General features: G+C 39.2%; 1 protein-coding gene across 1 annotated transcript in view; it reads left to right on the top strand.

Annotated features, from left to right (window-relative positions):
• The first annotated feature begins 5546 nt into the window (after nt 1-5546).
• The window catches only part of LOC122562341 (myosin-4-like), a 33564-nt gene continuing 17704 nt past the window's right edge, over nt 5547-21406 (top strand). Inside the window, exons 1-16 of the mRNA XM_043715218.1 lie at nt 5547-5582; nt 12183-12398; nt 12592-12735; nt 12813-12969; nt 13104-13131; nt 13237-13345; nt 14429-14521; nt 15402-15465; nt 15566-15664; nt 15851-15954; nt 16040-16178; nt 18383-18501; nt 18631-18780; nt 18868-19038; nt 19150-19453; nt 19551-19621. Of these exons, the coding sequence (XP_043571153.1) occupies nt 12195-12398; nt 12592-12735; nt 12813-12969; nt 13104-13131; nt 13237-13345; nt 14429-14521; nt 15402-15465; nt 15566-15664; nt 15851-15954; nt 16040-16178; nt 18383-18501; nt 18631-18780; nt 18868-19038; nt 19150-19453; nt 19551-19621 (1956 nt within the window). The 5' untranslated portion in view covers nt 5547-5582; nt 12183-12194. The remainder of the gene's footprint in view (nt 5583-12182; nt 12399-12591; nt 12736-12812; nt 12970-13103; nt 13132-13236; nt 13346-14428; nt 14522-15401; nt 15466-15565; nt 15665-15850; nt 15955-16039; nt 16179-18382; nt 18502-18630; nt 18781-18867; nt 19039-19149; nt 19454-19550; nt 19622-21406) is intronic.

Here is a 21406-nt window from a genome sequence, read left to right as displayed (position 1 = left end):
CCCTTGTCATTCACCTTATCTATGTCCCTCATGATTTTATACTGATATAAAAATTAGTGACATCCCTTGAGGTCATTTGTAATTCTGCAAGGACATCTTAAATGTTTATTATTTAATGAATGCTTTTCTGAAATTTCTTCTAAACTTAGCTAATTTTAACTAGGTAAAATGTCAAGGGACAGGGGTTAAAGCAAGTAAGCATAGAATTCCTACAGCATGAATCGTAGAATCCCCTGTAGTGTGGATGTACGTGATTTAGCTGATCAAATCCACACCGAAACATTGAAGAGCATCCCAAACAGACCTATACCCTCACCTTATTCCCTGTAATCCTACATTTCCTATGACTAGTTCACCTAGCCTACACATCTCTGGACATTATGGGCAATTTAGCATGGCCAATCCACCTAACCTGCACATCTTTGGACTGTGGGAGGACAGTGATTAAGAACCAATAATTTGATTTATGCATGGAGACAGGGTGCATTCCTGAGATATCAAATGAATATTTAGCATCTGCCTCTAGCAAGGATGATGCTACATGGGACATGATGAATCATGGAGTCAGTTCAGGCATTCAAATGGCTTAAAATGTGTAAGGAAGTGGTATTGGACAGGTTGTCTGTACTTGAAGTTTATAAGACATGGACCAGATGAGATGCATGCAACAACACTGTGTGAAGTGAGAATGGAAATTGAGTAGGCAGTGGCCATAATTTTCCTATTATTCTGAGACTCAGGCATACCAAAGGGCTGAATAATTGCATGTATTGCATTTTTGTTCAAAAGCTGATGTAAAGCAATTATAAATCAGTTCATTTAACATTGGTCGTGGTGAAGATTTTAGAAGCGATAATTCAGGGCAAAATAAATTGCCACTCGGATTACTTAAGGTTTGTTAAAGGCAAATCAACTTTAACTAATTTGCATGAATTTTATGATGAGGCAACACAATGGTTGATAAGAATAATGCAGTTTAATGTAGTATTCATGGATTTCCAGAAGGTATTTGATGAAGTGCCACATCACAGACCTGTCAGCAGAGTTAGAGCTGATGGAATAAATGGGACAGTAGCAATTGAGATTCCAAATTGGTTGTCTGAGAGTAATCACAAATAGTAGTTGATTGATGTTTTTGAACTCAAAGACACTGTATAGCAGATTTCCCTAAGGGGTTAATGTTAGGACCTATTCTTCCTCATATGTATTAATGAACTAGACCACCATATATGGAACACAATTTCAAAATATATGGATAATACAAAGCTTGGAAACATTTCGAACAGTGAGGAGGTCATTGTAGAACTGTAAAAAATATGGATAGGAACGTGGCATGAGTGAATAAGTAACAGATGAAAGTTAATAGAGAGAATTATGAAATTATTAATTTCAATGGAAGAAGCATAGGAAAACAATATGAGATAAAGCTTGTATACTTACAGATAGTATGGAGCAGAGAGACATGGGTTTTCGTTTAGGTAAGTCCTTGAAGGTGGCAAAAAGAGCAGTTAATAAAGCTTACAGTATCCTGGGCTACATTACTACAGGCATGTCATATGATAAAAAAGGACATTACATTAAACCCGCATATGACACTGGTTCAGCTTCAACTGAATTGTTGCATCCAGCTCTGGACACACCTTTGGAAGGATGTGAAGGCTTTAGGTAGAATGCAGAAATGATTCACAAGCATTGTTCCAGCCACAAGGAAATTATGTCACATACACAGACAGGAAATGTTGCAACTCTTCTTTTTAGAGGAGATGGTTGAGAGGTGATTTGATAGAAGTGTTCAAAATCATAAAGGGTCTGGACAGCGAAATGTCCAGAAACAGTTTCCATGACAGAAGGTTCAAGGACCAGATTTAAGATAGTTGATAAATGAAGCAGTACTGACATTTCTGTTTCACACGGCCAGTGGTTCTGGAGTGTACTGTCTGGCAGCATGGTGGAGACAAGAATATAACCGTTCCCTGATTGTCATAGTATTGATCAAATATTAATTAACAGGCAATGATGCATCAAACTAAAGAAAAAGTTTAATTTCATATTAACAAACACAGCTAAAATGTGACAAATAAGTCATTTTTATTCTACTTCATATTTCTAGCAGCTATTTAGCTTTAAAAATAGGCTTTAAAAAGACGTCATTCACAGTTCTCCATTCAGGGTTCACTACCCACCACCATGCCTGATCAAAACTTCTAGTGTCCTTCAACAGTCATTCCATGCTGTCTGAGCTTACAGATCTGCTTATCACTAGCAAGGCACTTCTCAGTGAATCCCCACTTCTTCAAGTCATGACAATATGACAATTCACAGATTCTTGTATCAGGCCCATTAAATGGCTCATTTGGTTGTGGTAAAAATTGATGTGGAGAATTTTATTTTGTTCTCCAGCACTTCAAATAGTGCAGACACAACCTGTGTTCTTTGGAGAGTTCCAATTCACTTTCTCTCAACAGAAACATTTCTTAGCATTGCGAATGTTCATGAAAGAACATTCTTCAACTTGGCACATCAATGTTTTCTCTTTGAGTTTCTCTCCATTCTTAATCACATCCCCATTGGTGCTTAAAGTCATGTGAGCACTTCTGCAAATGGAAGTTTTTGCCAAGAATTCATCACCACTCCCTATTCCCCAATTTTCGGAGCTAACAATTTTACTTTAAGTTAAAAGGGAAACTTAATAACATAATCATCTCACATTAAGTATATCAAGCTTTCCTGAGTATGTTGTAGGAAAAGTCAGGATTGAAAAGGAATGAAAACTAGGTTGGATTGCTGCCTGAGGATACAAATAGTGTTTTAGTTCATTGCATGTCTATGGCTTAAAGGCATTGCCTGTATCCATATCTGAATTCCTGCAAACTATAATCTGAGGAATTTAATTTGATATGAAATAGAGAGTTCTCAGGCCAACCTGGTAGGTTAGAGCCATGTAAGAACCAAACATTTGTATTGAAAACTCGAGGTTAACAATAACAGAGCATATTGGAAGAGCCACAGATATAAGGAACAGGACAGAGAAAAGGGAAATAAAAGTAAAGTTGGATATTGAAAACAATAAAGTTTCCTGATGAAAAAGTAGATTGAAACATCTAGCAGTTCAGTATAATTTGAGGATCATGAGGAAGTGGTAGAAGTAGATTGGAGGCTGTGAGTTTGGATACCTTACAGTAAGATCTCCCCAGGAGATTTGATCACCAATTGTCTAGAAAACAATGGCTAGATCTTTAATGGTGGGACATCGGTCCACAGAAAACAATAGCAACAGCTCGACTATAGTCAGTAATTTTAATGATAAAGTAGGCTTTGATCTGAGAGACACAGGTAAGTGTAGGAAATTCAAACAAAGATGAGTTCGAGTCACTGAAATCAAATTAAAATGGCTGATGTCATGTCACCAGTTCCCAATGAAAAAGTTTAGAGAGGGTAAGAGGCAGAGGGAGGTGTTCAAGCAGAGCAAATTGGGCATAAAGAGTCTGCTCTATGAGGTACAAGTATCCTTCCCAAAGACTTGGTTATAAGGTGGCAGAAGAAGTGGTCAGTATTATCCTGAACATAATTCTGTAAGATGGAGTTATAATGGAGTGAAGTCAAGATTTTTGTTGAGGTCTGGTGAGTCAGGGTCAGAAGTGAAAAATCCGAAGGAGAATGTAAACATGACAAAGGGTGAGATTGGGAGGAAAGATAAGGACAGAGGAGAGAGAAGAGAAAAAAAGGATCTAGTGGAGTGTTGGTATTGAAGACTTGTTAAAGCAATTTTGGTACTGGTGATGTAACTTAGCTCTGTGAGCCTTGTGATTTAACAAGCACCATTAACAAACTAGGTCTTGCTGTATAATGTGCTAGACTGCTCCTGAGTGCAAATAAAAAGGCAACCTTTGATCCTGCATCCATTAAGGTCGTTTCATCAATATGGAAGTTGGCAGCTACTGATGTATATGAAGTGGGCAGAAATGAAAGTTGCAAAGTAACTAATTTAGGTCATCCTACAAAGTGATTTGAATAGTACCAAGTAAGCTTACAGCCAGCTGAAAATCTATAATATTTTTCTCACCAAAGTTAAAATGAGTGCAGACTCAAATGCCATGCTAATATTAAAAGTGTTGATGAAATCTTTGCATAATCAATTACCGCAATAGCCTTTATTAAGGGTCTTCAAGCAACTGACACAGGATTTGATTAATATCTTGATCTTCAAGTTGAAGAGACTCTCAAGACACATTCCCATCTTTAATTACAAAGCTGGCAAAAAAATGCCATGGAGATAAAAGAGGTAATTGGATACAGTCGTGTACAGTACAGGCTGGAAGTCTGAAATAAAAGTCAACCAAATAACATATTGTTGCAGGGAGCAAAACTTTAAAAAGATTTATATTTTTGAAAATGGCAACGCATGCCAGTCTTGATACTTTCCACCAATTTGCTTTTTTTTAAAATTGGTTTGAGACATTTGGAATGAATGTGGACGGCTTTGGGAGAGACACTTTGCAACTCCAAGGATGCTCAACATTCCTTTAAACTACACCCTATATGTTATGTGTTCTCAGTTCTCTGTCAGCACATTTAAAACAGAAACATTACAACATTATTATCCAGAGTGGTAGCCAAGATGAAGAATCAGTACCGCATGCTCACCAATGACAATCAAGGTTACTCAGTGTGTGAAACTTCTTTCCACATAATGGGGTCTGTAAAAGACACCCAACCTCTTGAGATATTAGAATGGACAGTGAGATTTCCACAAGTCCCTCATCAGTCAAACACAGATAACCAAATACAAAGACTATTGGGTCCAACCACAAATGTATACTTAAACATAAAACATAACTGGAGCTAAAATAATACACTTTGAACTATGATAATTGAATGTTTTGGTTTTTGTGTCATAGCTACCTTCTTAAGATTATAGTAACATCCTATCTAAGTAATTCCATTTAATAGCTATATAGCAACATTCCAAAGGCAGAGAACAATTCCATTCATTTTTAAAAATCAAAATCACAGTACACTGCCAAAAAAAGCGAAAGTGATAGTGTTGGCTGGCCGCTGATCGATGTAGAATTACATTGTTGAAATATTTTATAGGCCAATAGGCCAATAAAGCATTTCTAATTATATCAGATGATATCAAAAAAATCACAGCAAACCTCCTGAGCAAAATGTTGCCAACCAATTACAAAAGATTGCCTCTCCGGCCGAACCTCCCTATAAAAATGCAGTTCTGTCTGGTGCTGTCTGGGTTCCTTGCTCAATCTTCAGCGTAAGATTTTGCCATAAACTCAGAAATGGTGCTGAGTGAGGGGAGGGCTGTTGATTTGGGTACCGATCTGTAATACCTTCATGCCTCAAGACTTGTTCACACCGAGCATTGTCATTTGAGAGGCCATCAAATGGGTTTATAATCGCTACTTTCCTGGCAACTCATTCGAATTAAAACTTGAGTTCAATCCATATAACATTTTCAGTTATTTCTCTTTGTGTTTATTTTCATACCGATGTGTGCCAATAAATATTTGTGTTTTGTTCCTTACAGCTGCGAGCATCTTTCAGACCGTCTGCTCTTGTAAGAACAGGTAAGAACAGTTTACCTATCTAAATCAAATGGCATTGTATAGACTGTTCTGTAACTGTTGATAGTACTTAATAGAGGAAATAACAAGTCAGTCCACAGACTTGGTTGGGACTGAAAGGTCGTACTTAGTCAGTTATCATTTATTAAGGGAAACGGAGAGAACGGGTAACAATGTACGCTTATTTTCAACCAACAACAGATGACAAACATTGTCTGCCCACTGGAACGCTTGATAAAGCCATCAAGATGGATCAGATAAGCATGACAAATATAACCTTAATGATTTTCTTTTGTTTTAACAAAAACGGATATTTTCCTGCTCGCTTCCACCTTGCCCGTGTAGCTATAGTCTTCACGTTCGTCAGGTGTGCCGACATTCCCAACAGGATGTGAACACAGTTACATTCCAACAAGGATCAGCTTGGTGACGTCGTCATTTACTGAGCTGGAACACAGCGGCAGATGCAATACGTCCGCTACAACCTGTGCTCCTTAGCATCGTGGAGATGTTTTACCCTCTAGCAACACACTTCAGTTTGAACCTCATTGCTTACCAGGACGCAGATTTGCAACACAGGGCATTTCATTCAGCATTTCTTAGCTACAAAACTATTTTAATCAAAATAAGTTGACTTTAGATGAATGCCTTTGCCTTACTTACTTGATTGCTGAGTTTCTCATAATGTTCAGTGGCGAGATCAGGAAACAAATTTCTTGCAATTTTATGCAAGTTATGATACCCCTTCAGTTTCTGTTTTGCCTTTCAACTCAATGACTAGTTCCCTAAACTTCCAAATAGCGTTTATTTAGTGGGTACTTATACTTAAATGGATATTATAATGTATTTAAAATGAAACTGTTTGAGTTCATGTAACATTTTAGTATAATTGCACTTCAGGTTTATTTAAATTTTCAAGAAAAGCCTTGACATATGAAGCAAAGCGCACCTTTTCACAGGCATGTTACCAATAATGACCTGATACTGAGGCACAAAAGTAGATTTTAGGACAATTTTAGGGATGCATTTCAATGTTTATTTGAAGGAGTGAGACGGGGGTTGGGGAAGAGATTTAAGGAGAGAATTCCAGAAGCCATGGTCTGGGCAGCTGAATGCTTGGCTGCCAATGGTTGGACAATTGAAATAGGAATTGTGTGTATGGCCAGATTTGGAGGATTGCAGTAAACCCCATGGATTGCAGGATTTATTGTGTTATAGAGATGGGAAGAAGTAAGGTCTTAGGAGGATTTCAAAACATTCATGAGAATTTTAGAATTGAGCTGCTGCTAGATTATAATTGTGTGTGGGGAGGTCAATAAATGATTAGATTAGATTACTTACAGTGTGGAAACATGCCCTTCGGCCCAACAAGTCCACACCGACCCGCCGAAGCGCAACCCATCCAGACCCATTCCCCTACATTTACCCCTGCACCTAACACTACGGGCAATTTAGCATGGACAATTCACCTGACCTGCACATTTTTGGACTGTGGGAGGAAACCGGAGCACCTGGAGGAAACCCACGCAGACACAGGGAGAATGTGCAAACTCCACACAGTCAGTCACCCTGAGAGGCAGGAATTGAACCTGGGTCTCTGGCGCTGTGAGGCAGCAGTGCTAACCACTGTGCCACCGTGCCGCCCACTAATGATATTTGGTGTAAATTATTAAATGGCAACAGAATTGGGATTCTGTTTGGATTAGTTTTTCGAGGGTGAAATATGGCAAGCTGCAGGCAGTGGTGCTCCTATGCAGCTGTTACCCTTGTCTTTCTCAGTGATTGTGGTCTCAGGTTTGGGTGATGATGCAGACTTGATGAGTCGCTACCAATCCCATAAATCCTTTATGGTCATGCAGCAACCTTGGTGGGTAAATGGTGGAGATGGTAAATGCTCACTGTGGTGAATGGAATAAGAATCAAGTGTGCTGCTTTGTCTTGCATGCTATTGAGCTTTAGAGTGCTTTGGAATTGCCTTCATCCAGAGAAGTAAAGAATATTTCATCATACTTCTGATTTGTCACTTGTTGAAAGTGAATACATTCTGGGAAATCAGGGATTACTTACTGCACAAATTCTACGTTTGACCTGCTCTTATTGCCACAATATTTATCTGTCCAGGTCCAGTTCAATTTCTGTTCAATGCTGACTTGCAAATTTTGGATGATGGGGAGTTTGTGGACAGAAATCTTGTTGAGTGCCAATTGAAGGTGGTTAGGCTTTCTAGTGCTGGAGATAGTTGTTGCCTGGCACCGGCGTTGTCTTTTTATTTATGGGTTATGGGTATCAGTGACTACATCAATGCTTGCCACCCAGCCAGAATGACCCTTGAAAAGGTGAGCTGCCTTCTTGAATTGTTGAGATCCATGTGCTGTGGGTAGATTCACAGTGATGTTTGGGAGAGAGTTCCAATATTTTGACCCAGTGACTATGGCAGGAATGGTGAAACAGTGCCATGTCAGGTTCATGCACAGCTTGAAATGGGAACTTGCAGATAGAGGTCCTCCCATCTATCTGATGTTCTTCTTTTTCCAGGTGACAGACTTTGAAAGGCACTATGTAAGGAACCTTGGAAAGTTGTTTCAATTATCTTGAGCATGCAACTGTACATCAGTGGTAGAGTGGGTGAATGTTGAACATCTTAGTCAGTGAGCAAATCAAGTGGGCTGCTTTGTCTGGAAGATGTTGAGTTTAAAGGTTTGTGTAAAATTTGTAGTTCAGGTGCCAGTTGTTGTAGTTGTGTGTATGTTTGCCAAGCTGGGAAGTTGATTTTCAAACGTTCTGGCCTCTGTCTAGGTGACATCTTCAGTGCTTTGGACCCTCCTGTGAAGTGCTGCTGTACTGTGTCTTCTGGAATTTATTTGTTTCCATTCCTGCTGCTTCTGATTGCCGGTTCGGTTATTCATTGTAGTGGCCAGGATACCTATTGGGTCTAGATCTATGTCTTTGTTGATGGAGTCCATGGATTCTATGCAGAGACTGCACAAAACAATATACAGGACAAACAGGTAGTCAATTAGCAATCCGCATTCACGAACACCAACTAGCCACTAAATGCAACAACCAACTGTCTCTAGTAGCCATACACAAAGGTGACAAGGATTACAAATTTGACTGGGACAACACAATGATCAGAGGACAAGTTAAACAGAGGAGAGCCAGAGAATTTCTAGAAGCATGGCACTCATCCACGGACTCCAACACCAAACACATAGACCTAGAACTAATAAACCAAGCACTACAATGAACAACTGGAACCAGCAACTAGAAGCAGCAGTAAGTGAACCAACTAAATTCTAGAAGACACAGTACAGCAGTGCTTCACGAGAGGCTCCAAAGCACTGAAGATGTCACCTCGACAGAAGACGAAATGTCTGCAAATCAACTTCCCAGCTCGGCGAACAAACCCACAACCACAGCGATATTGAATTCCTTGAGTGTTGTTGAAGCTGCACTCATCCAGGCAAGCGAGGAGTATTCCATCATAGCCAAACTAATGTCCTTTTACATAGTGAATACCAGAAACAGGAGATGAGTTACTTTGTAAAGAATCCCTAGCCTCTGAGCTGTTCTTGTAGCTGCAATATTTATATGGCTGCTCCAGTTCAGTTTCTGGTCAATGGCAATCCCTTGGACATTGTTTGTGAAGGATTTGGTCACATTAATGACATTGAATATCAAGGGATGATGGTTAAATTTTCTCTTGTTGAAGATGGCCTTTCCTTTGCACTTCTGTGGCATAATGATTATTTGTGACTTACTGCCCAAACCTGGATGTTGTCCATGCTATGCTATATTTGGACACAGCCTACTTTAGTATCTGAGGAGTCACAAATGGTACTAAGAAAATGAACAAAAAAATTAGCATAATTCCCAACTCTGACTTTAAGATGAAGAGAAGGTCATTGATGAAACATTTAAAGTAGTTGGGTCCAAGACACTAAGGAACTCCTGAGGAACTCCTTCAGAGTTGTCCTATACCTGATAGAATTGACTTGTAGCAACTGCAACCGATCCCCTTTATGCTAAGCATGACTCCAATTCATGGAGGATTTTTACCCTAATCCCATAGACTTCAATTACACAAGGAGTTCTTCAATGCCTCATTTTCTCAAATGCTGACATGAGATTAAGAACAGATACCAGCATGTCCTCTCTAAAGCTCAACTCATCTGCATTTGGACTAAGGCTAGAATGAGATCAAGAGTTGAATTGACCTGACAGAACCCAAACTGAGAATCAGTAAACAGGTTATTATTGATCAAGTGACAATTGACAAGACATTGACAATGACTTATGTAAGTTGGTGAGAGTAGACATAGTACACTGATCAGTCAAGTTGGATTTGTCTTGCTTTTCATGTACAAAACATAATCTGTCAATTTTTGACATTGTGTGGTACATGTCAGTGATTTAGATTTACTAGGAAGCTTAGCTAGGGGTGTAGCAAATTCTGAAGCACAAGTCTTCCCAAAATCTTGTCGGGCCCATCGCCTTTGTGATATCTAATGCCTTTAATGTTTCTTATTATCATGTGAAATGAATTGAATTGGCTGAAGGCTCAAATCTGTAATTCTGGGGAGTGTAGGAGGAATCATGATAGATTATCTATTCAACACTCCTGGCAGAAGATGCTTGCAAATGTGTCAGTGCGCTGGGCTCCCTTATCCTTTAAGATGGGCGTATTTGTGGACAGTTCTCCTCCAGAACATTGTTTAATTGACCATAGGTGGCAGGACTGCAGAATCTGGTCCATTGAATCGTTATGTATGGTATATGCTGCTTTTGCTGTTTGGCAGGCAAACTGTGTTGTAACTTCACTAAATTGACACCTCATACTTATGCATGCATGGTGCTCCTTCTGGAAAGACCTGCACTGTTCATTGAACCAGGGTTAGCCCCTCGGCTTGTTGGTGATGTTAGAGCGACAGATATCCTGGGCTATGAGCTTATGTATTGTGGTCAAACACAATTACTTTGAATGCTATTTGTGACACAAATAAGAGCCATTTTAATATTGTGGCAAATGGAGAAACCTGGCTAGAATTCCCAGAAAGATGGGTAAAGATTTCAGAAGGGAAAAATGTTCAAGGACTTTGAAGAAGAATTAAGGGTTGAAGATTGGTGAATTATATTCTTTGCTGGCTTGAAATAGTGTATGGAGAATTCAAATTATTGTATTCAAAGTCTAAGATGTGTGTGTTTGGGCATGTTTGGAAGGTTTCAGTTAGGCCGACCAAGTTTTGAGATGATGGTAAGTAGAAATTGTTTCCTACAATTTCCCTAATTTTGGAATAAAAACTGATGATAAACTTATGGGTGGCACGGTGGCTCAGTGGTTAGCACTGCTGCCTCACAGTGCCAGGGACCCAGGTTCAATTCCTGCCTCAGGCGACTGTCAGTGTGGAGTTTGTACATTCTCCCTGTGTCTGCGTGGGTTTCCTTTGGGTGCTCCAGTTTCCTCCCATATTCTAAAGATGTGCAGGATAGGTGAATTGGCCAAGCTAAATTGCCCCTAGTGTTAGCTGCATTGGGTTGGGATATCTGGTCGGTATGGACGGGTTAGACGGAAGGGTCTGTTTCCATGCTGTACATCTCTATGACTCTAAATGGGTCTGGGAGGGTTACTCTTTGGAGGGTCGGTATGAATTTGTAGGTCTGAAGAGCCTGTTTCCATACCGTAGGGAATCTAATCTAATGCTGGAAATGACAACCAAGTGAATGGAAATAGAAACAGAAATTGTTGGAGAAACTCATCAGGTCTGGCAGCATCTAAACAGAGAGAAAGGCAGTTGAAGTATCAGTCTGGTGACCCCTTCTTCAGAACTGATAGTAGCTGGGCAAAGGCTTTAGTTATGCAGATGAACGAGAGTCAGGGTTACGGGTTGGACGGAAGGGTCTGTTTCCATGCTGTACATCCCTATGACTCTAAATGGGTCTGGGAGGGTTACTCTTTGGAGGGTCGGTATGGATTTGCAGGTCCGAAGAGCCTGTTTCCATACCGTAGGGAATCTAATCTAATGCTGGAAATGACAACCAAGTGAATGGAAATAGAAACAGAAATTGTTGGAGAAACTCATCAGGTCTGGCAGCATCTAAACAGAGAGAAAGGCAGTTGAAGTATCAGTCTGGTGACCCCTTCTTCAGAACTGATAGTAGCTGGGCAAAGGCTTTAGTTATGCAGATGAACGAGAGTCAGGGTTAGCTGGAGGCGAATTCCAGAGAGAGAGAGAGAGAGATAGAAAGAACGCTAGACAGACAAAGAGATGGTTAACCGGAAGCCAGTGGAAATGAAAATAGACATCATAATATTCTGTAACCTCGGGTAGAACAGTTCAGGTTCCATCTATAATGTAATGTCAGGTAGGGACTAGAATAAAAATAAAGAGCGGGACCCCATACCACTTCCCATTCATTTTGCATTTGGAGTAAGTACTGTAAATGTTAGTTTACCATGGTTAACAAAATCTACCTTTACAACCTGGTAACAAAAAAATATAGCTCGCATCTGTTGGCTTCCACTTTAAAGGATCTGAAGACCATCACTGTCTTTAGACCGAGGCAAATGTTCTCCATTAAATCCATTGATCTTTGTTTACACAGTAAAACGCAAAGATGAGTTCCGACGCGGAAATGGAGGTTTTTGGTGCGGCTGCTCACTATCTCCGCAAAACGGAGAAAGAGCGGATTGAGGCGCAGAACAAACCGTTTGACGCGAAGACAGCTTGTTATGTCTTTGACCCGGTTGATCTGTATGTACCAGCTACAATCAAGAGTAGAGAAGGTGGCAAAGTCACTGTGGAAACTATAAATAAAAAGGTGAGTGAGGATCTAATGAACCTTTGTCAAGAAATTTACTGGGTTAACAGGGTGCGTGTTGCTTTCCTTTGATTGTGGTTTCCAAGATATGGTACATTTATTCCAAAATAATACATTTGATATTGTCAATAAATATTTATCTGAGCTTTCCCTCAGTACTGTCAACTATCCTAATTTCTGCTTACTTTTGTAGACAATGACTGTAAAAGAAGATCAAGTCTTTTCAATGAACCCTCCAAAGTTCGATAAAATCGAGGATATGGCCATGCTGACCCACCTGAATGAGGCGTCCGTGCTGTTTAACCTCAAAGACCGTTACTCAGCCTGGATGATCTATGTAAGTAAAGTCCAGCCTGTGCCAAAGTCCTATTTTAATGGGATCACAAAACTCAATTCATGCATTTTGTTTTCCAGACCTACTCTGGGTTATTCTGTGTCACGGTAAACCCGTACAAGTGGTTGCCAGTGTATGATCCTGCAGTTGTCGTGGCCTACAGAGGCAAAAAGCGACAAGAAGCCCCTCCTCACATCTTCTCGATCTCTGACAATGCTTATCAGTTCATGTTGAATGGTAATAATCCATTCTCTTAATGGTGTTTATTCTCTGTCGATAGTAACTGTGTACACTTTGCTATTTAGAATTTTAGCAGTTCACTTGTGCTTTGAACAACTTGTCTTCAATGTAATGTGATTTGTATTTCACAGATCGTGAGAACCAGTCCATTCTGATTACGTAAGAACCAATACTTTTAATATCAATTAACTACCACTTAAAAGTATTACTTTAATATTTATGGAATATTTTTGGCCTATATATTGCTCATCCCTTTCACTGCAGCGGAGAATCCGGCGCAGGAAAGACTGTGAACACAAAACGTGTCATCCAATATTTTGCATCTATTGCAACCAGTGGCGATCTTCACAAGAAAAAGGATTCTAAGATGAAGGTAAGTAATAAATTAAATCTAAATTTGTGTATGTGTCTTTGTTGGAATAAAATTAATCCATTCAATTAGAACATGTTGGTCGATCTGTTCCTCAATTCCGTTGAGGTTATTGCATAGAAACGTAGAAAGTAAATGCAAGAGTAGGCTATTTTGCCCTTTGGGTCTGCGCCACCTTTCATTATGATCATGGCTGATCATCCTATTCAGTAACCTGTTTCCAATTTTTCCCCATACCCTGTGATCCCTTTTGCCCTAAGAATGGTATCTAACCCTTTCTTGAAAGCATTCAATATTTTGGCCTCAAATGCTTTTCTGTGGCAGAGTATTCTATTATGGGATGTGACCATCACTGGCAAGGCCAACATTTGTTACCCTTATCTATTGTTTCTTCAAATAAGTGACTCCCTTAGCCATTTCAGAGAGCAGTTTAAGAGTTAACCACATTGCTTTAGATGTGGAGTCACATGATAGCCAGATCAGGTAGGGATAGTTGATTTCCTTCCCAAAAGCACATTACTGAATTAAATGGGCTTTTACCACAGTCCATCAGAGTGGTTCAAGATCTCCATTACTGAGATAAGCTTTCAATTCCAAATCTTATTAACTGAAATTAGACTTTACCCACTATCGTGATGGAATTTAGACTCAAACTCATGAGAGTAGGCCTACCCCTTCTGCATTACTAGCTCAGTGTTATTCCCAAGATACCACCATCCTTCTGTTTAGCTATCTTTCATCAATATCCCTTGACAGTTTAAACAAACAAAAATACACACATCTTTCTTGACAGAATTAATTTGCTCATGTCCATAGCATTATGAAAAGCAAATTCTGGATTTAAATGCCCCTTCTCAATTTTTTTTGAATTCACATTTTGAGCAGTTGAATTCTAAGTTTAAGGTTGCACCCTGTTGTTGTGGATTCTCCCACTGGATAAAACAGCTTATAAAGTTTCTTTAGAATTTAACTACTCCTTAAACTTTTAAATCTGAACCTTTCATATTCACTGTGTTCACTTTTTGTTAGCTGCTGTCTTTGTAATTGATAAAATGCAGGAGCTGATTTAATTTGCAAAATTTTTAGGGAACCCTGGAGGATCAAATCATCCAGGCCAATCCACTCCTTGAAGCTTTTGGTAATGCCAAGACAATGAGAAATGACAATTCATCGCGCTTTGTAAGTATCATGAAATTTTATTGCCCTAATATTTGTAAAATATCATTGGGCAGAACTTTACACTAATGGCAGAAATCCTACTGTTGCGGTCAATGGTGTGTGACAATTATGTGTTAACTGGCTGTGGGACTCAGAAAGACATATTGCTAACAATAGCCAGTACTGGGCCACAAATAGATTAATGATGATAAAGCAACCCTTCCTAAGAGTTGTCTGGCCAATCAGAGGATTGGCAATTCAGCAACCTCAGCAACCTCACTGCTAGTGGCGGCCATAGCTGAGGCCACGGCTGCAGGGAAAGGGTGCCTCAATGGCTGGACACCCTCAAAAGAGGTAAGTGATGTTGAGCCATACTTCCGTTAGGAATGCATGTGGTTGAGTTGGGGGCAGGTTGCGGTGACAGGTGGCATGCGTTGGTGGCATGTTGCAATGTCATGTGGACAGCCAATGCCATTGATTAGCTCCTGCATGTACCATGGTGTGGCCTTTAATGATGGCCTCTTTGAAGGTTGTCACGTATCACCCAGTAGCATTCCCATGTGGCAGACTGCCATCTCAACATCGGCAATATGCTCACAGAGACAGAAAGAGATCTTAATTTACCACTTAAGTGGTTTAATCATTGTCCTTAGAGGTGGCTGATCAGCCAACGTTCCCCCAGCTGGAAAAATAGCAGGGTGGTGGAAAGATATTGCCAGTCTTCTTGCCTGTAAACCCAATGCCACATGGCTGGTCAAATTCTACCCATTGTCTGTGAATACTGTAGCATTTCAACTAACACAGTCATCAAACAAACCTCAGGATTAATTGGAAACTGTTAGGAAATTAAATCCAAAAGATAGCTTGAAGACTAACAGAAACATTTGCTCTAAACACCAAGGGTAAATTCATCAGAATTCATTTTGGAGCTACGGGCAAGTTGGCTTCTGCTGATATTGAGACCTGTAAGTATCATTATATTTAGATTCTTTGAGATCTGTGGAATTTAACTTTATTTTCCAAAAGTTTCAGCCACATAAACTGAAGTATAATTATGCCCAACAGACCTGTTGGAAAAATCTCGTGTAGTCTTCCAGTTGAAAGCTGAAAGAAGCTACCATATTTTCTACCAGATTACATCGAATAAGAAACCAGAACTAATTGGTAAGTCACAATGGAATTTGGCATTCCCATGATATTTAAATTAATGATTTGATGCTAATATATGAGCTAATATAAGATACAAAGTCATTTCAAGAAATTACTGAATTTTGTGAGAAACGTATCTGAAATAGTTTACCAAAAGTATTTGTAACTAATTCGTAAATTCATTGAACCTTTCCTTTTCAGAAATAATGCTCATCAGCACCAACCCATATGACTATCCTTTTATCAGTCAGGGAGAGATAACTGTACCAAGTATTAATGACCAAGAAGAATTAATGGCTACTGATGTAAGTTATCAGATTCAGACAATAATTGAATAACTGATACTCATGATTCTTCCGCAGTGAAATTGTTCTTTCTTTGATTCTGTAGGAAGCCATTGATATCCTAGGTTTCACATCTGAGGAAAAAGCAAATATCTACAAACTCACTGGTGCAGTAATGCACTATGGTAACCTTAAGTTCAAGCAGAAACCAAGAGAGGAACAGGCTGAGCCTGATGGCTCTGAAGGTAAAATATTGACATGCTATTTTTAAAAAATCTTCTGTACAAAGTAAGATTTATACTTCCTATTCACAAACCTCACTTCACCTTTTTCTGATGTAATTATCTATTAAGACTTATGTTTATAAATTGATGAGTGAACATTTCCTATTTATTTTTACTATGTCAACTGTCAAAATGTATCTTCAGGCTGTGGCCACTGTGACACTGTAGAGCAATGTGTCAAAACGTCTGCTCCAGCTCTAGAGATTTTCCTGATCAATCTGTTCAAAGATGTTATTACGCACTTCTGGAGCAAGAGGGGATTGAACTTGGACCTCCTGGCTCAGAGGCAGATGCACTATCACTACAAGGGCCCCAAATTTAAATTCTACCAATTGCTGCAGTGGGATTTGAAATTATGGTCCCTAACATATAGTCTGAACATGTGGATTATGAATCACTGAAATTTCCAGTATACCATCCATACCTTCATGCTACAAAGTTAAAAATCACAAAACACCAGGTTATAGTCCAACAGGTTTATTTGGAGGCACTGGCTTTCAGAGCGCTGCTCCTTCATCAGGTGGTTGTGGAGAATAAGATCGTAAGACACAGAATTTATAGCAAAAGTCTACAATGTGATGTAACTGAAATTATATATTGAAAATGACCTGGATTGTTTGTTAAGTCTCTCATCTTTTAGAATGAACATGTTGGTTTCAGTTCTTTCATATGTAAATTGCAGAACATTTTTAAAGTTACATTCTCAAGTGAACTTTAACAATTGGTGTCATGTCAGGCCAGATAATGCATTTAAGGTGATAGGTGCCCTGTGTGAGACTGTCTGTGTCACAATGTTCAGACTGATTCTAATTTAAAAAACGGATTTACAGAATCTTACATGGATTCATGAAAGTTTTGAGCAAATTAAAATGTAATTCTGCAAATACAAATTTACCCCACAAACTTAAATCTGCATGTGTGCATGTGGGTATATGTGTGGGGAGGGGGTTTTATGAGTGTCTCTGAGAGTGTGTATGTGTGTGAGTGTGATTGTAAAGGGGTATAAGTCTATGAGAGGGTGGCATGTGCGTGTAAGTGTGTGAGTGTATGTATGAGTGTATGAGAGAGAGCTTGTATATGAGAGAGGGTCTGCATGAGTGTACAGGTCTGTAGGAGTGTGTGTGTCTGTAGGATTAGGAGTGTATGTGTAGGAGTGTCTGTATGTGTCTGTGTGTGTGTGTGCGTGTGTGTCTGTGAATGTGCGTCTGTCTGTATGTGTACGTCTGTGTGTCTGTATGTGTCTGTGTCTGTATCTGTGTGTGTGTGTGTAGTGCAGTGGGGTCACCTGTGACATGAACCCAAGGTCATCCCCCATGGGTACCGAACTTGGCTATCAGCCTCTTCTCGGCCACTTTACGTTGTTGCCTGTCCTGAAGTTCGCCTTGGAAGACGGTCACCCAAAGGTCCAAGGTCGAATGCCCCAACCGCTCCTGTCTGTTGATTGTTGTGCAGTATCCATTCATCCGTTGCCGTCACCTCTGCTCGGTCTCGCCAATGTACCATGCCTCAGGGCATCCTTGCCTGCAGTGTATAAGATAGATAACGTTTGCCAAGTCACATGAGTACCTGCCACATTTTGCTCATTTAATGCCACTCATGACTTCATTATGGAAATTATTAAATGAATGAAAAATTGTGAATGGTGATTTTCTATTTTCTTTTTATCGGTGTTAGCGAGTTGTTCATAACTCTCTAAACCCTTAATAAAATCGTTACAAAGCCTTTTCTCAGAGGTGATATCAGGAAATGCTTTATACAAATAGTAGTGGAGAACTGGAATGTGCTTTCCTCAAATTGTCTTTTTGTACCATGTCAGTTGAAAACTTCAAAACTGAGTTTGATGGATATTTCTTTGAGAATATGATGTGTTCTTTTCATGACCCTAACATAAGCCAAAGTACCAAACAGAAGTGAAGTGCATTATGAAGTGTCATGGAAACTGGGACAGTCAATATTTTATTGCAAGATTCCAACATGTTGTCGGCACAAATGCACAGAGGGCTCTCATGACCTTAAGATGCAAGTGGGAGTGAAATATAGCATAACTTTGAGCTTACCCACTGTATTTTTCAATTTAAACCAACCTGTGTTAAATGTTTTGCAGTTCATTTGGGGCTATAAATCAATTATTAACTGATTATTAACATATTTGTGTCTTTCAACAGTTGCTGACAAGGCTGCTTACCTAATGGGCTTGAATTCCGCAGAATTGTTAAAGTGTTTGTGCTTTCCAAGAGTAAAGGTCGGAAATGAGTTTGTAACTAAAGGGCAAACTGTACAACAGGTATTACACATAATTGTATTATTTTGGTATGATATTGTACTTTTGCAGTGCTAAAACAAGCATTCCTTAAATTTCTTCATCTAGCTATGATTTCTAAGTCTTATACATTTTATGTTGGGTTGTTTCAAGGTTCATTATGCGGTTAGTGCACTGGCAAAATCTGTGTACGAGAAGATGTTCTTATGGATGGTTACACGAATCAATCAACAATTAGAAACAAAACAACCCAGACAATATTTCATAGGTGTGCTGGATATTGCAGGTTTTGAAATCTTTGACGTGAGTAAGAACAAAACTATTTCTGAATAAGCACTTTTTTTTGCTGTTGACCTTGCATGTTTTCATTATCAGTTTTCATGATTTCAGTTCAACAGCCTGGAACAGTTATGTATCAACTTCACTAATGAGAAGCTGCAGCAGTTCTTCAACCACCACATGTTTGTTCTGGAACAAGAAGAATACAAGAAGGAGGGAATCCAATGGGAATTCATTGATTTTGGTATGGACCTGGCTGCTTGCATTGAGCTCATTGAAAAGGTAAGAAAATAAAAATCAATCAGGGAGAGCTGAAAGAAGGAACTTGAATTTGTAAAGCTAAATTACACAAAGGATTCTTGCAGTTTAAGAAAACTTCTTATTGCATTTAAGCCCATGGGAATCTTCTCAATCCTGGAAGAGGAGTGCATGTTCCCTAAAGCCTCAGACACTACTTTCAAGAATAAACTGTATGATCAGCATCTTGGAAAGTCAAACAACTTCCAGAAACCAAAGCTTGTCAAAGGAAGGGCTGAAGCTCACTTCTCATTGATCCACTATGCTGGCACCGTGGATTACAATATTAGTGGCTGGTTGGAAAAGAACAAGGATCCTCTGAATGAAACTGTTGTTGGCCTGTATCAGAAATCATCAATGAAGCTTCTTGCATCACTCTTCGTTGCCTATTCTGGCGATGGTAAAATAATTTAGCTTAACAATACCCATCATTCATTGTTTTACCAACCAGAGAAACAGCACTGACCAAGATCTGTTTTAAATTTTGTTTCTGACAGATACTGGTGCCCCTAAGAAGGGTGCGAAGAAGAAGGCCTCTTCTTTCCAAACTGTGTCTGCGCTCTTTAGGGTATACTTTCAACTTAATGTTTCCACAATTAGTAATATTTCATCAACATCATGAACAAAGTAGAAGTCACGCATTACACAGCAGATTTAGAGAATAACCAATGGGCCAATGAGAGAGGAACTCAAAATAATGTCAGCAGAGAAAAAAAAATCAGGAAAGCTTTATGGGGCCAACAAAACCTTGGGATCTGATAAGGCTACATTATAGAATTGCAAAAGGCTGTAGAGATGGTACGTGTGCTGTTATGCTTTTCCAATATTCCTTAATTGCTAGAAATGTCCCAGCAGTTTGGCAGTTCTCAGATGTAATTTTCTGTTCACAAAAGGATAGAGAGAGATAAATAAAATCTATAAACGAGTTAGCCTGACAATAGTCACTGGTAAAAAAGCACTAGGATTTAGGAAGTCTTGACAATGTATGAAGAAAATTACAGTGTGATAAGACCAGCTCAATATGATTTTGCACAAGGAAAATCATACTTGTCAAATTTATTAAAATGTTTTAAGAAACAATGAAGAAGAGGAACATGGATTGGTGAAACATGAAAGATGAAACGCGTAAGGTGAACAAATTGTGTACATGGATTTCCAAAAGGCAGTTGATAAGACAAAGAGTGAATATAAAAAAAAGACTCACGAGTTAGGAGTAATGTATTAATGTGGATAGAGGATTGATTAAAGGGAAGGAAGCAGAGTGTATGGATAGATGGGGCATTTTCAATTGTTAGGCTGTGGCTGGTAGATTGACACAAGGATCAGTGTTAGGGCCTCGACTTTTTATAATCTATATGAATGGATTTGATGAAGTGTCTGAGTTTAGTGATGATACGAAGCTATGTAGGAATCTAATGCATGATGAGTGTAGAGTAATAGAGTTAACATCAGAAGGATACATAGGGATGAAATAGTGATGATAACAGAATCATGAGTACATTGGAATTTGGAAGGGAGTAGAAGTTTGAACCTTGCACTATGTATGTATATGTTCAGCTTTAACTAAAGAGTTCTTGCATAAAAGACCATGATCTCAAGCTTTTGAGAGACTAATTAGCCCCAAACTTGACTACACAATAAAACAATGAAGGCTCAACGAGAATACAAAAATATATGAACATTTTAATTGAGTATTCAGCAACTTGTCTGATAAAAAACATGCAGGTGCATTGGGCAATTAGGAGGACAAATGGCACATTGGCCTTTATTGCTAAAAAATTAACATACATGAATATGGAAAGTCTTGCTGCAATTGTACAAACCTCTGGTGAGACTATATCTTGAGTATTGCATTCAACTTTTGTCTCTGTCTCAAAAGAAGGATATAGTTGCTTTGTAGACAGCGCGCTGAAAGTTCACCAGATTGTGTCCTGGGTGAAAGGTTTGGCCCATGTTGAGAAACTGGGCTTAAAGTTGGTGGAGTTGAAGAGAATAACAATTGATCTCATTGAGACGTACAAGATTCTGAAGAGGCTTGACAGCATAGATACTGAGAGACTGTTTCCCCTTGACTGAGAAACTTAACCGAAGGCTGTGCCCCTCATGTTAAAGGATTAATCATTTTTCACTGAGATAGGGAGAAATTTCTTAACTCGAGAGGATTGTGAATCTTTGGAATTCTCTAATCCAGAAGGTTCTAGATGCTGCAGCATTGAATGTAATCAAGGCTGAAATAGATTGATATTTACTTTCACAAGAATTACAAGATATGTGGGGTGGGGGGGGAGCGTGGAGAATGGGAAAGTTGAGTTGAGGTAGCTCAGCCATGTTTATATTCAATAAATCAGTCAGT

This window comes from Chiloscyllium plagiosum, chromosome 24, assembly GCF_004010195.1.
Source record: "Chiloscyllium plagiosum isolate BGI_BamShark_2017 chromosome 24, ASM401019v2, whole genome shotgun sequence".
In the NCBI taxonomy this organism is placed as follows: Eukaryota; Metazoa; Chordata; class Chondrichthyes; order Orectolobiformes; family Hemiscylliidae; genus Chiloscyllium; species Chiloscyllium plagiosum.
The sequence above is the reverse complement of the archived record's forward strand: the minus strand, read 5'-3'. Positions and strand labels throughout refer to the sequence as shown.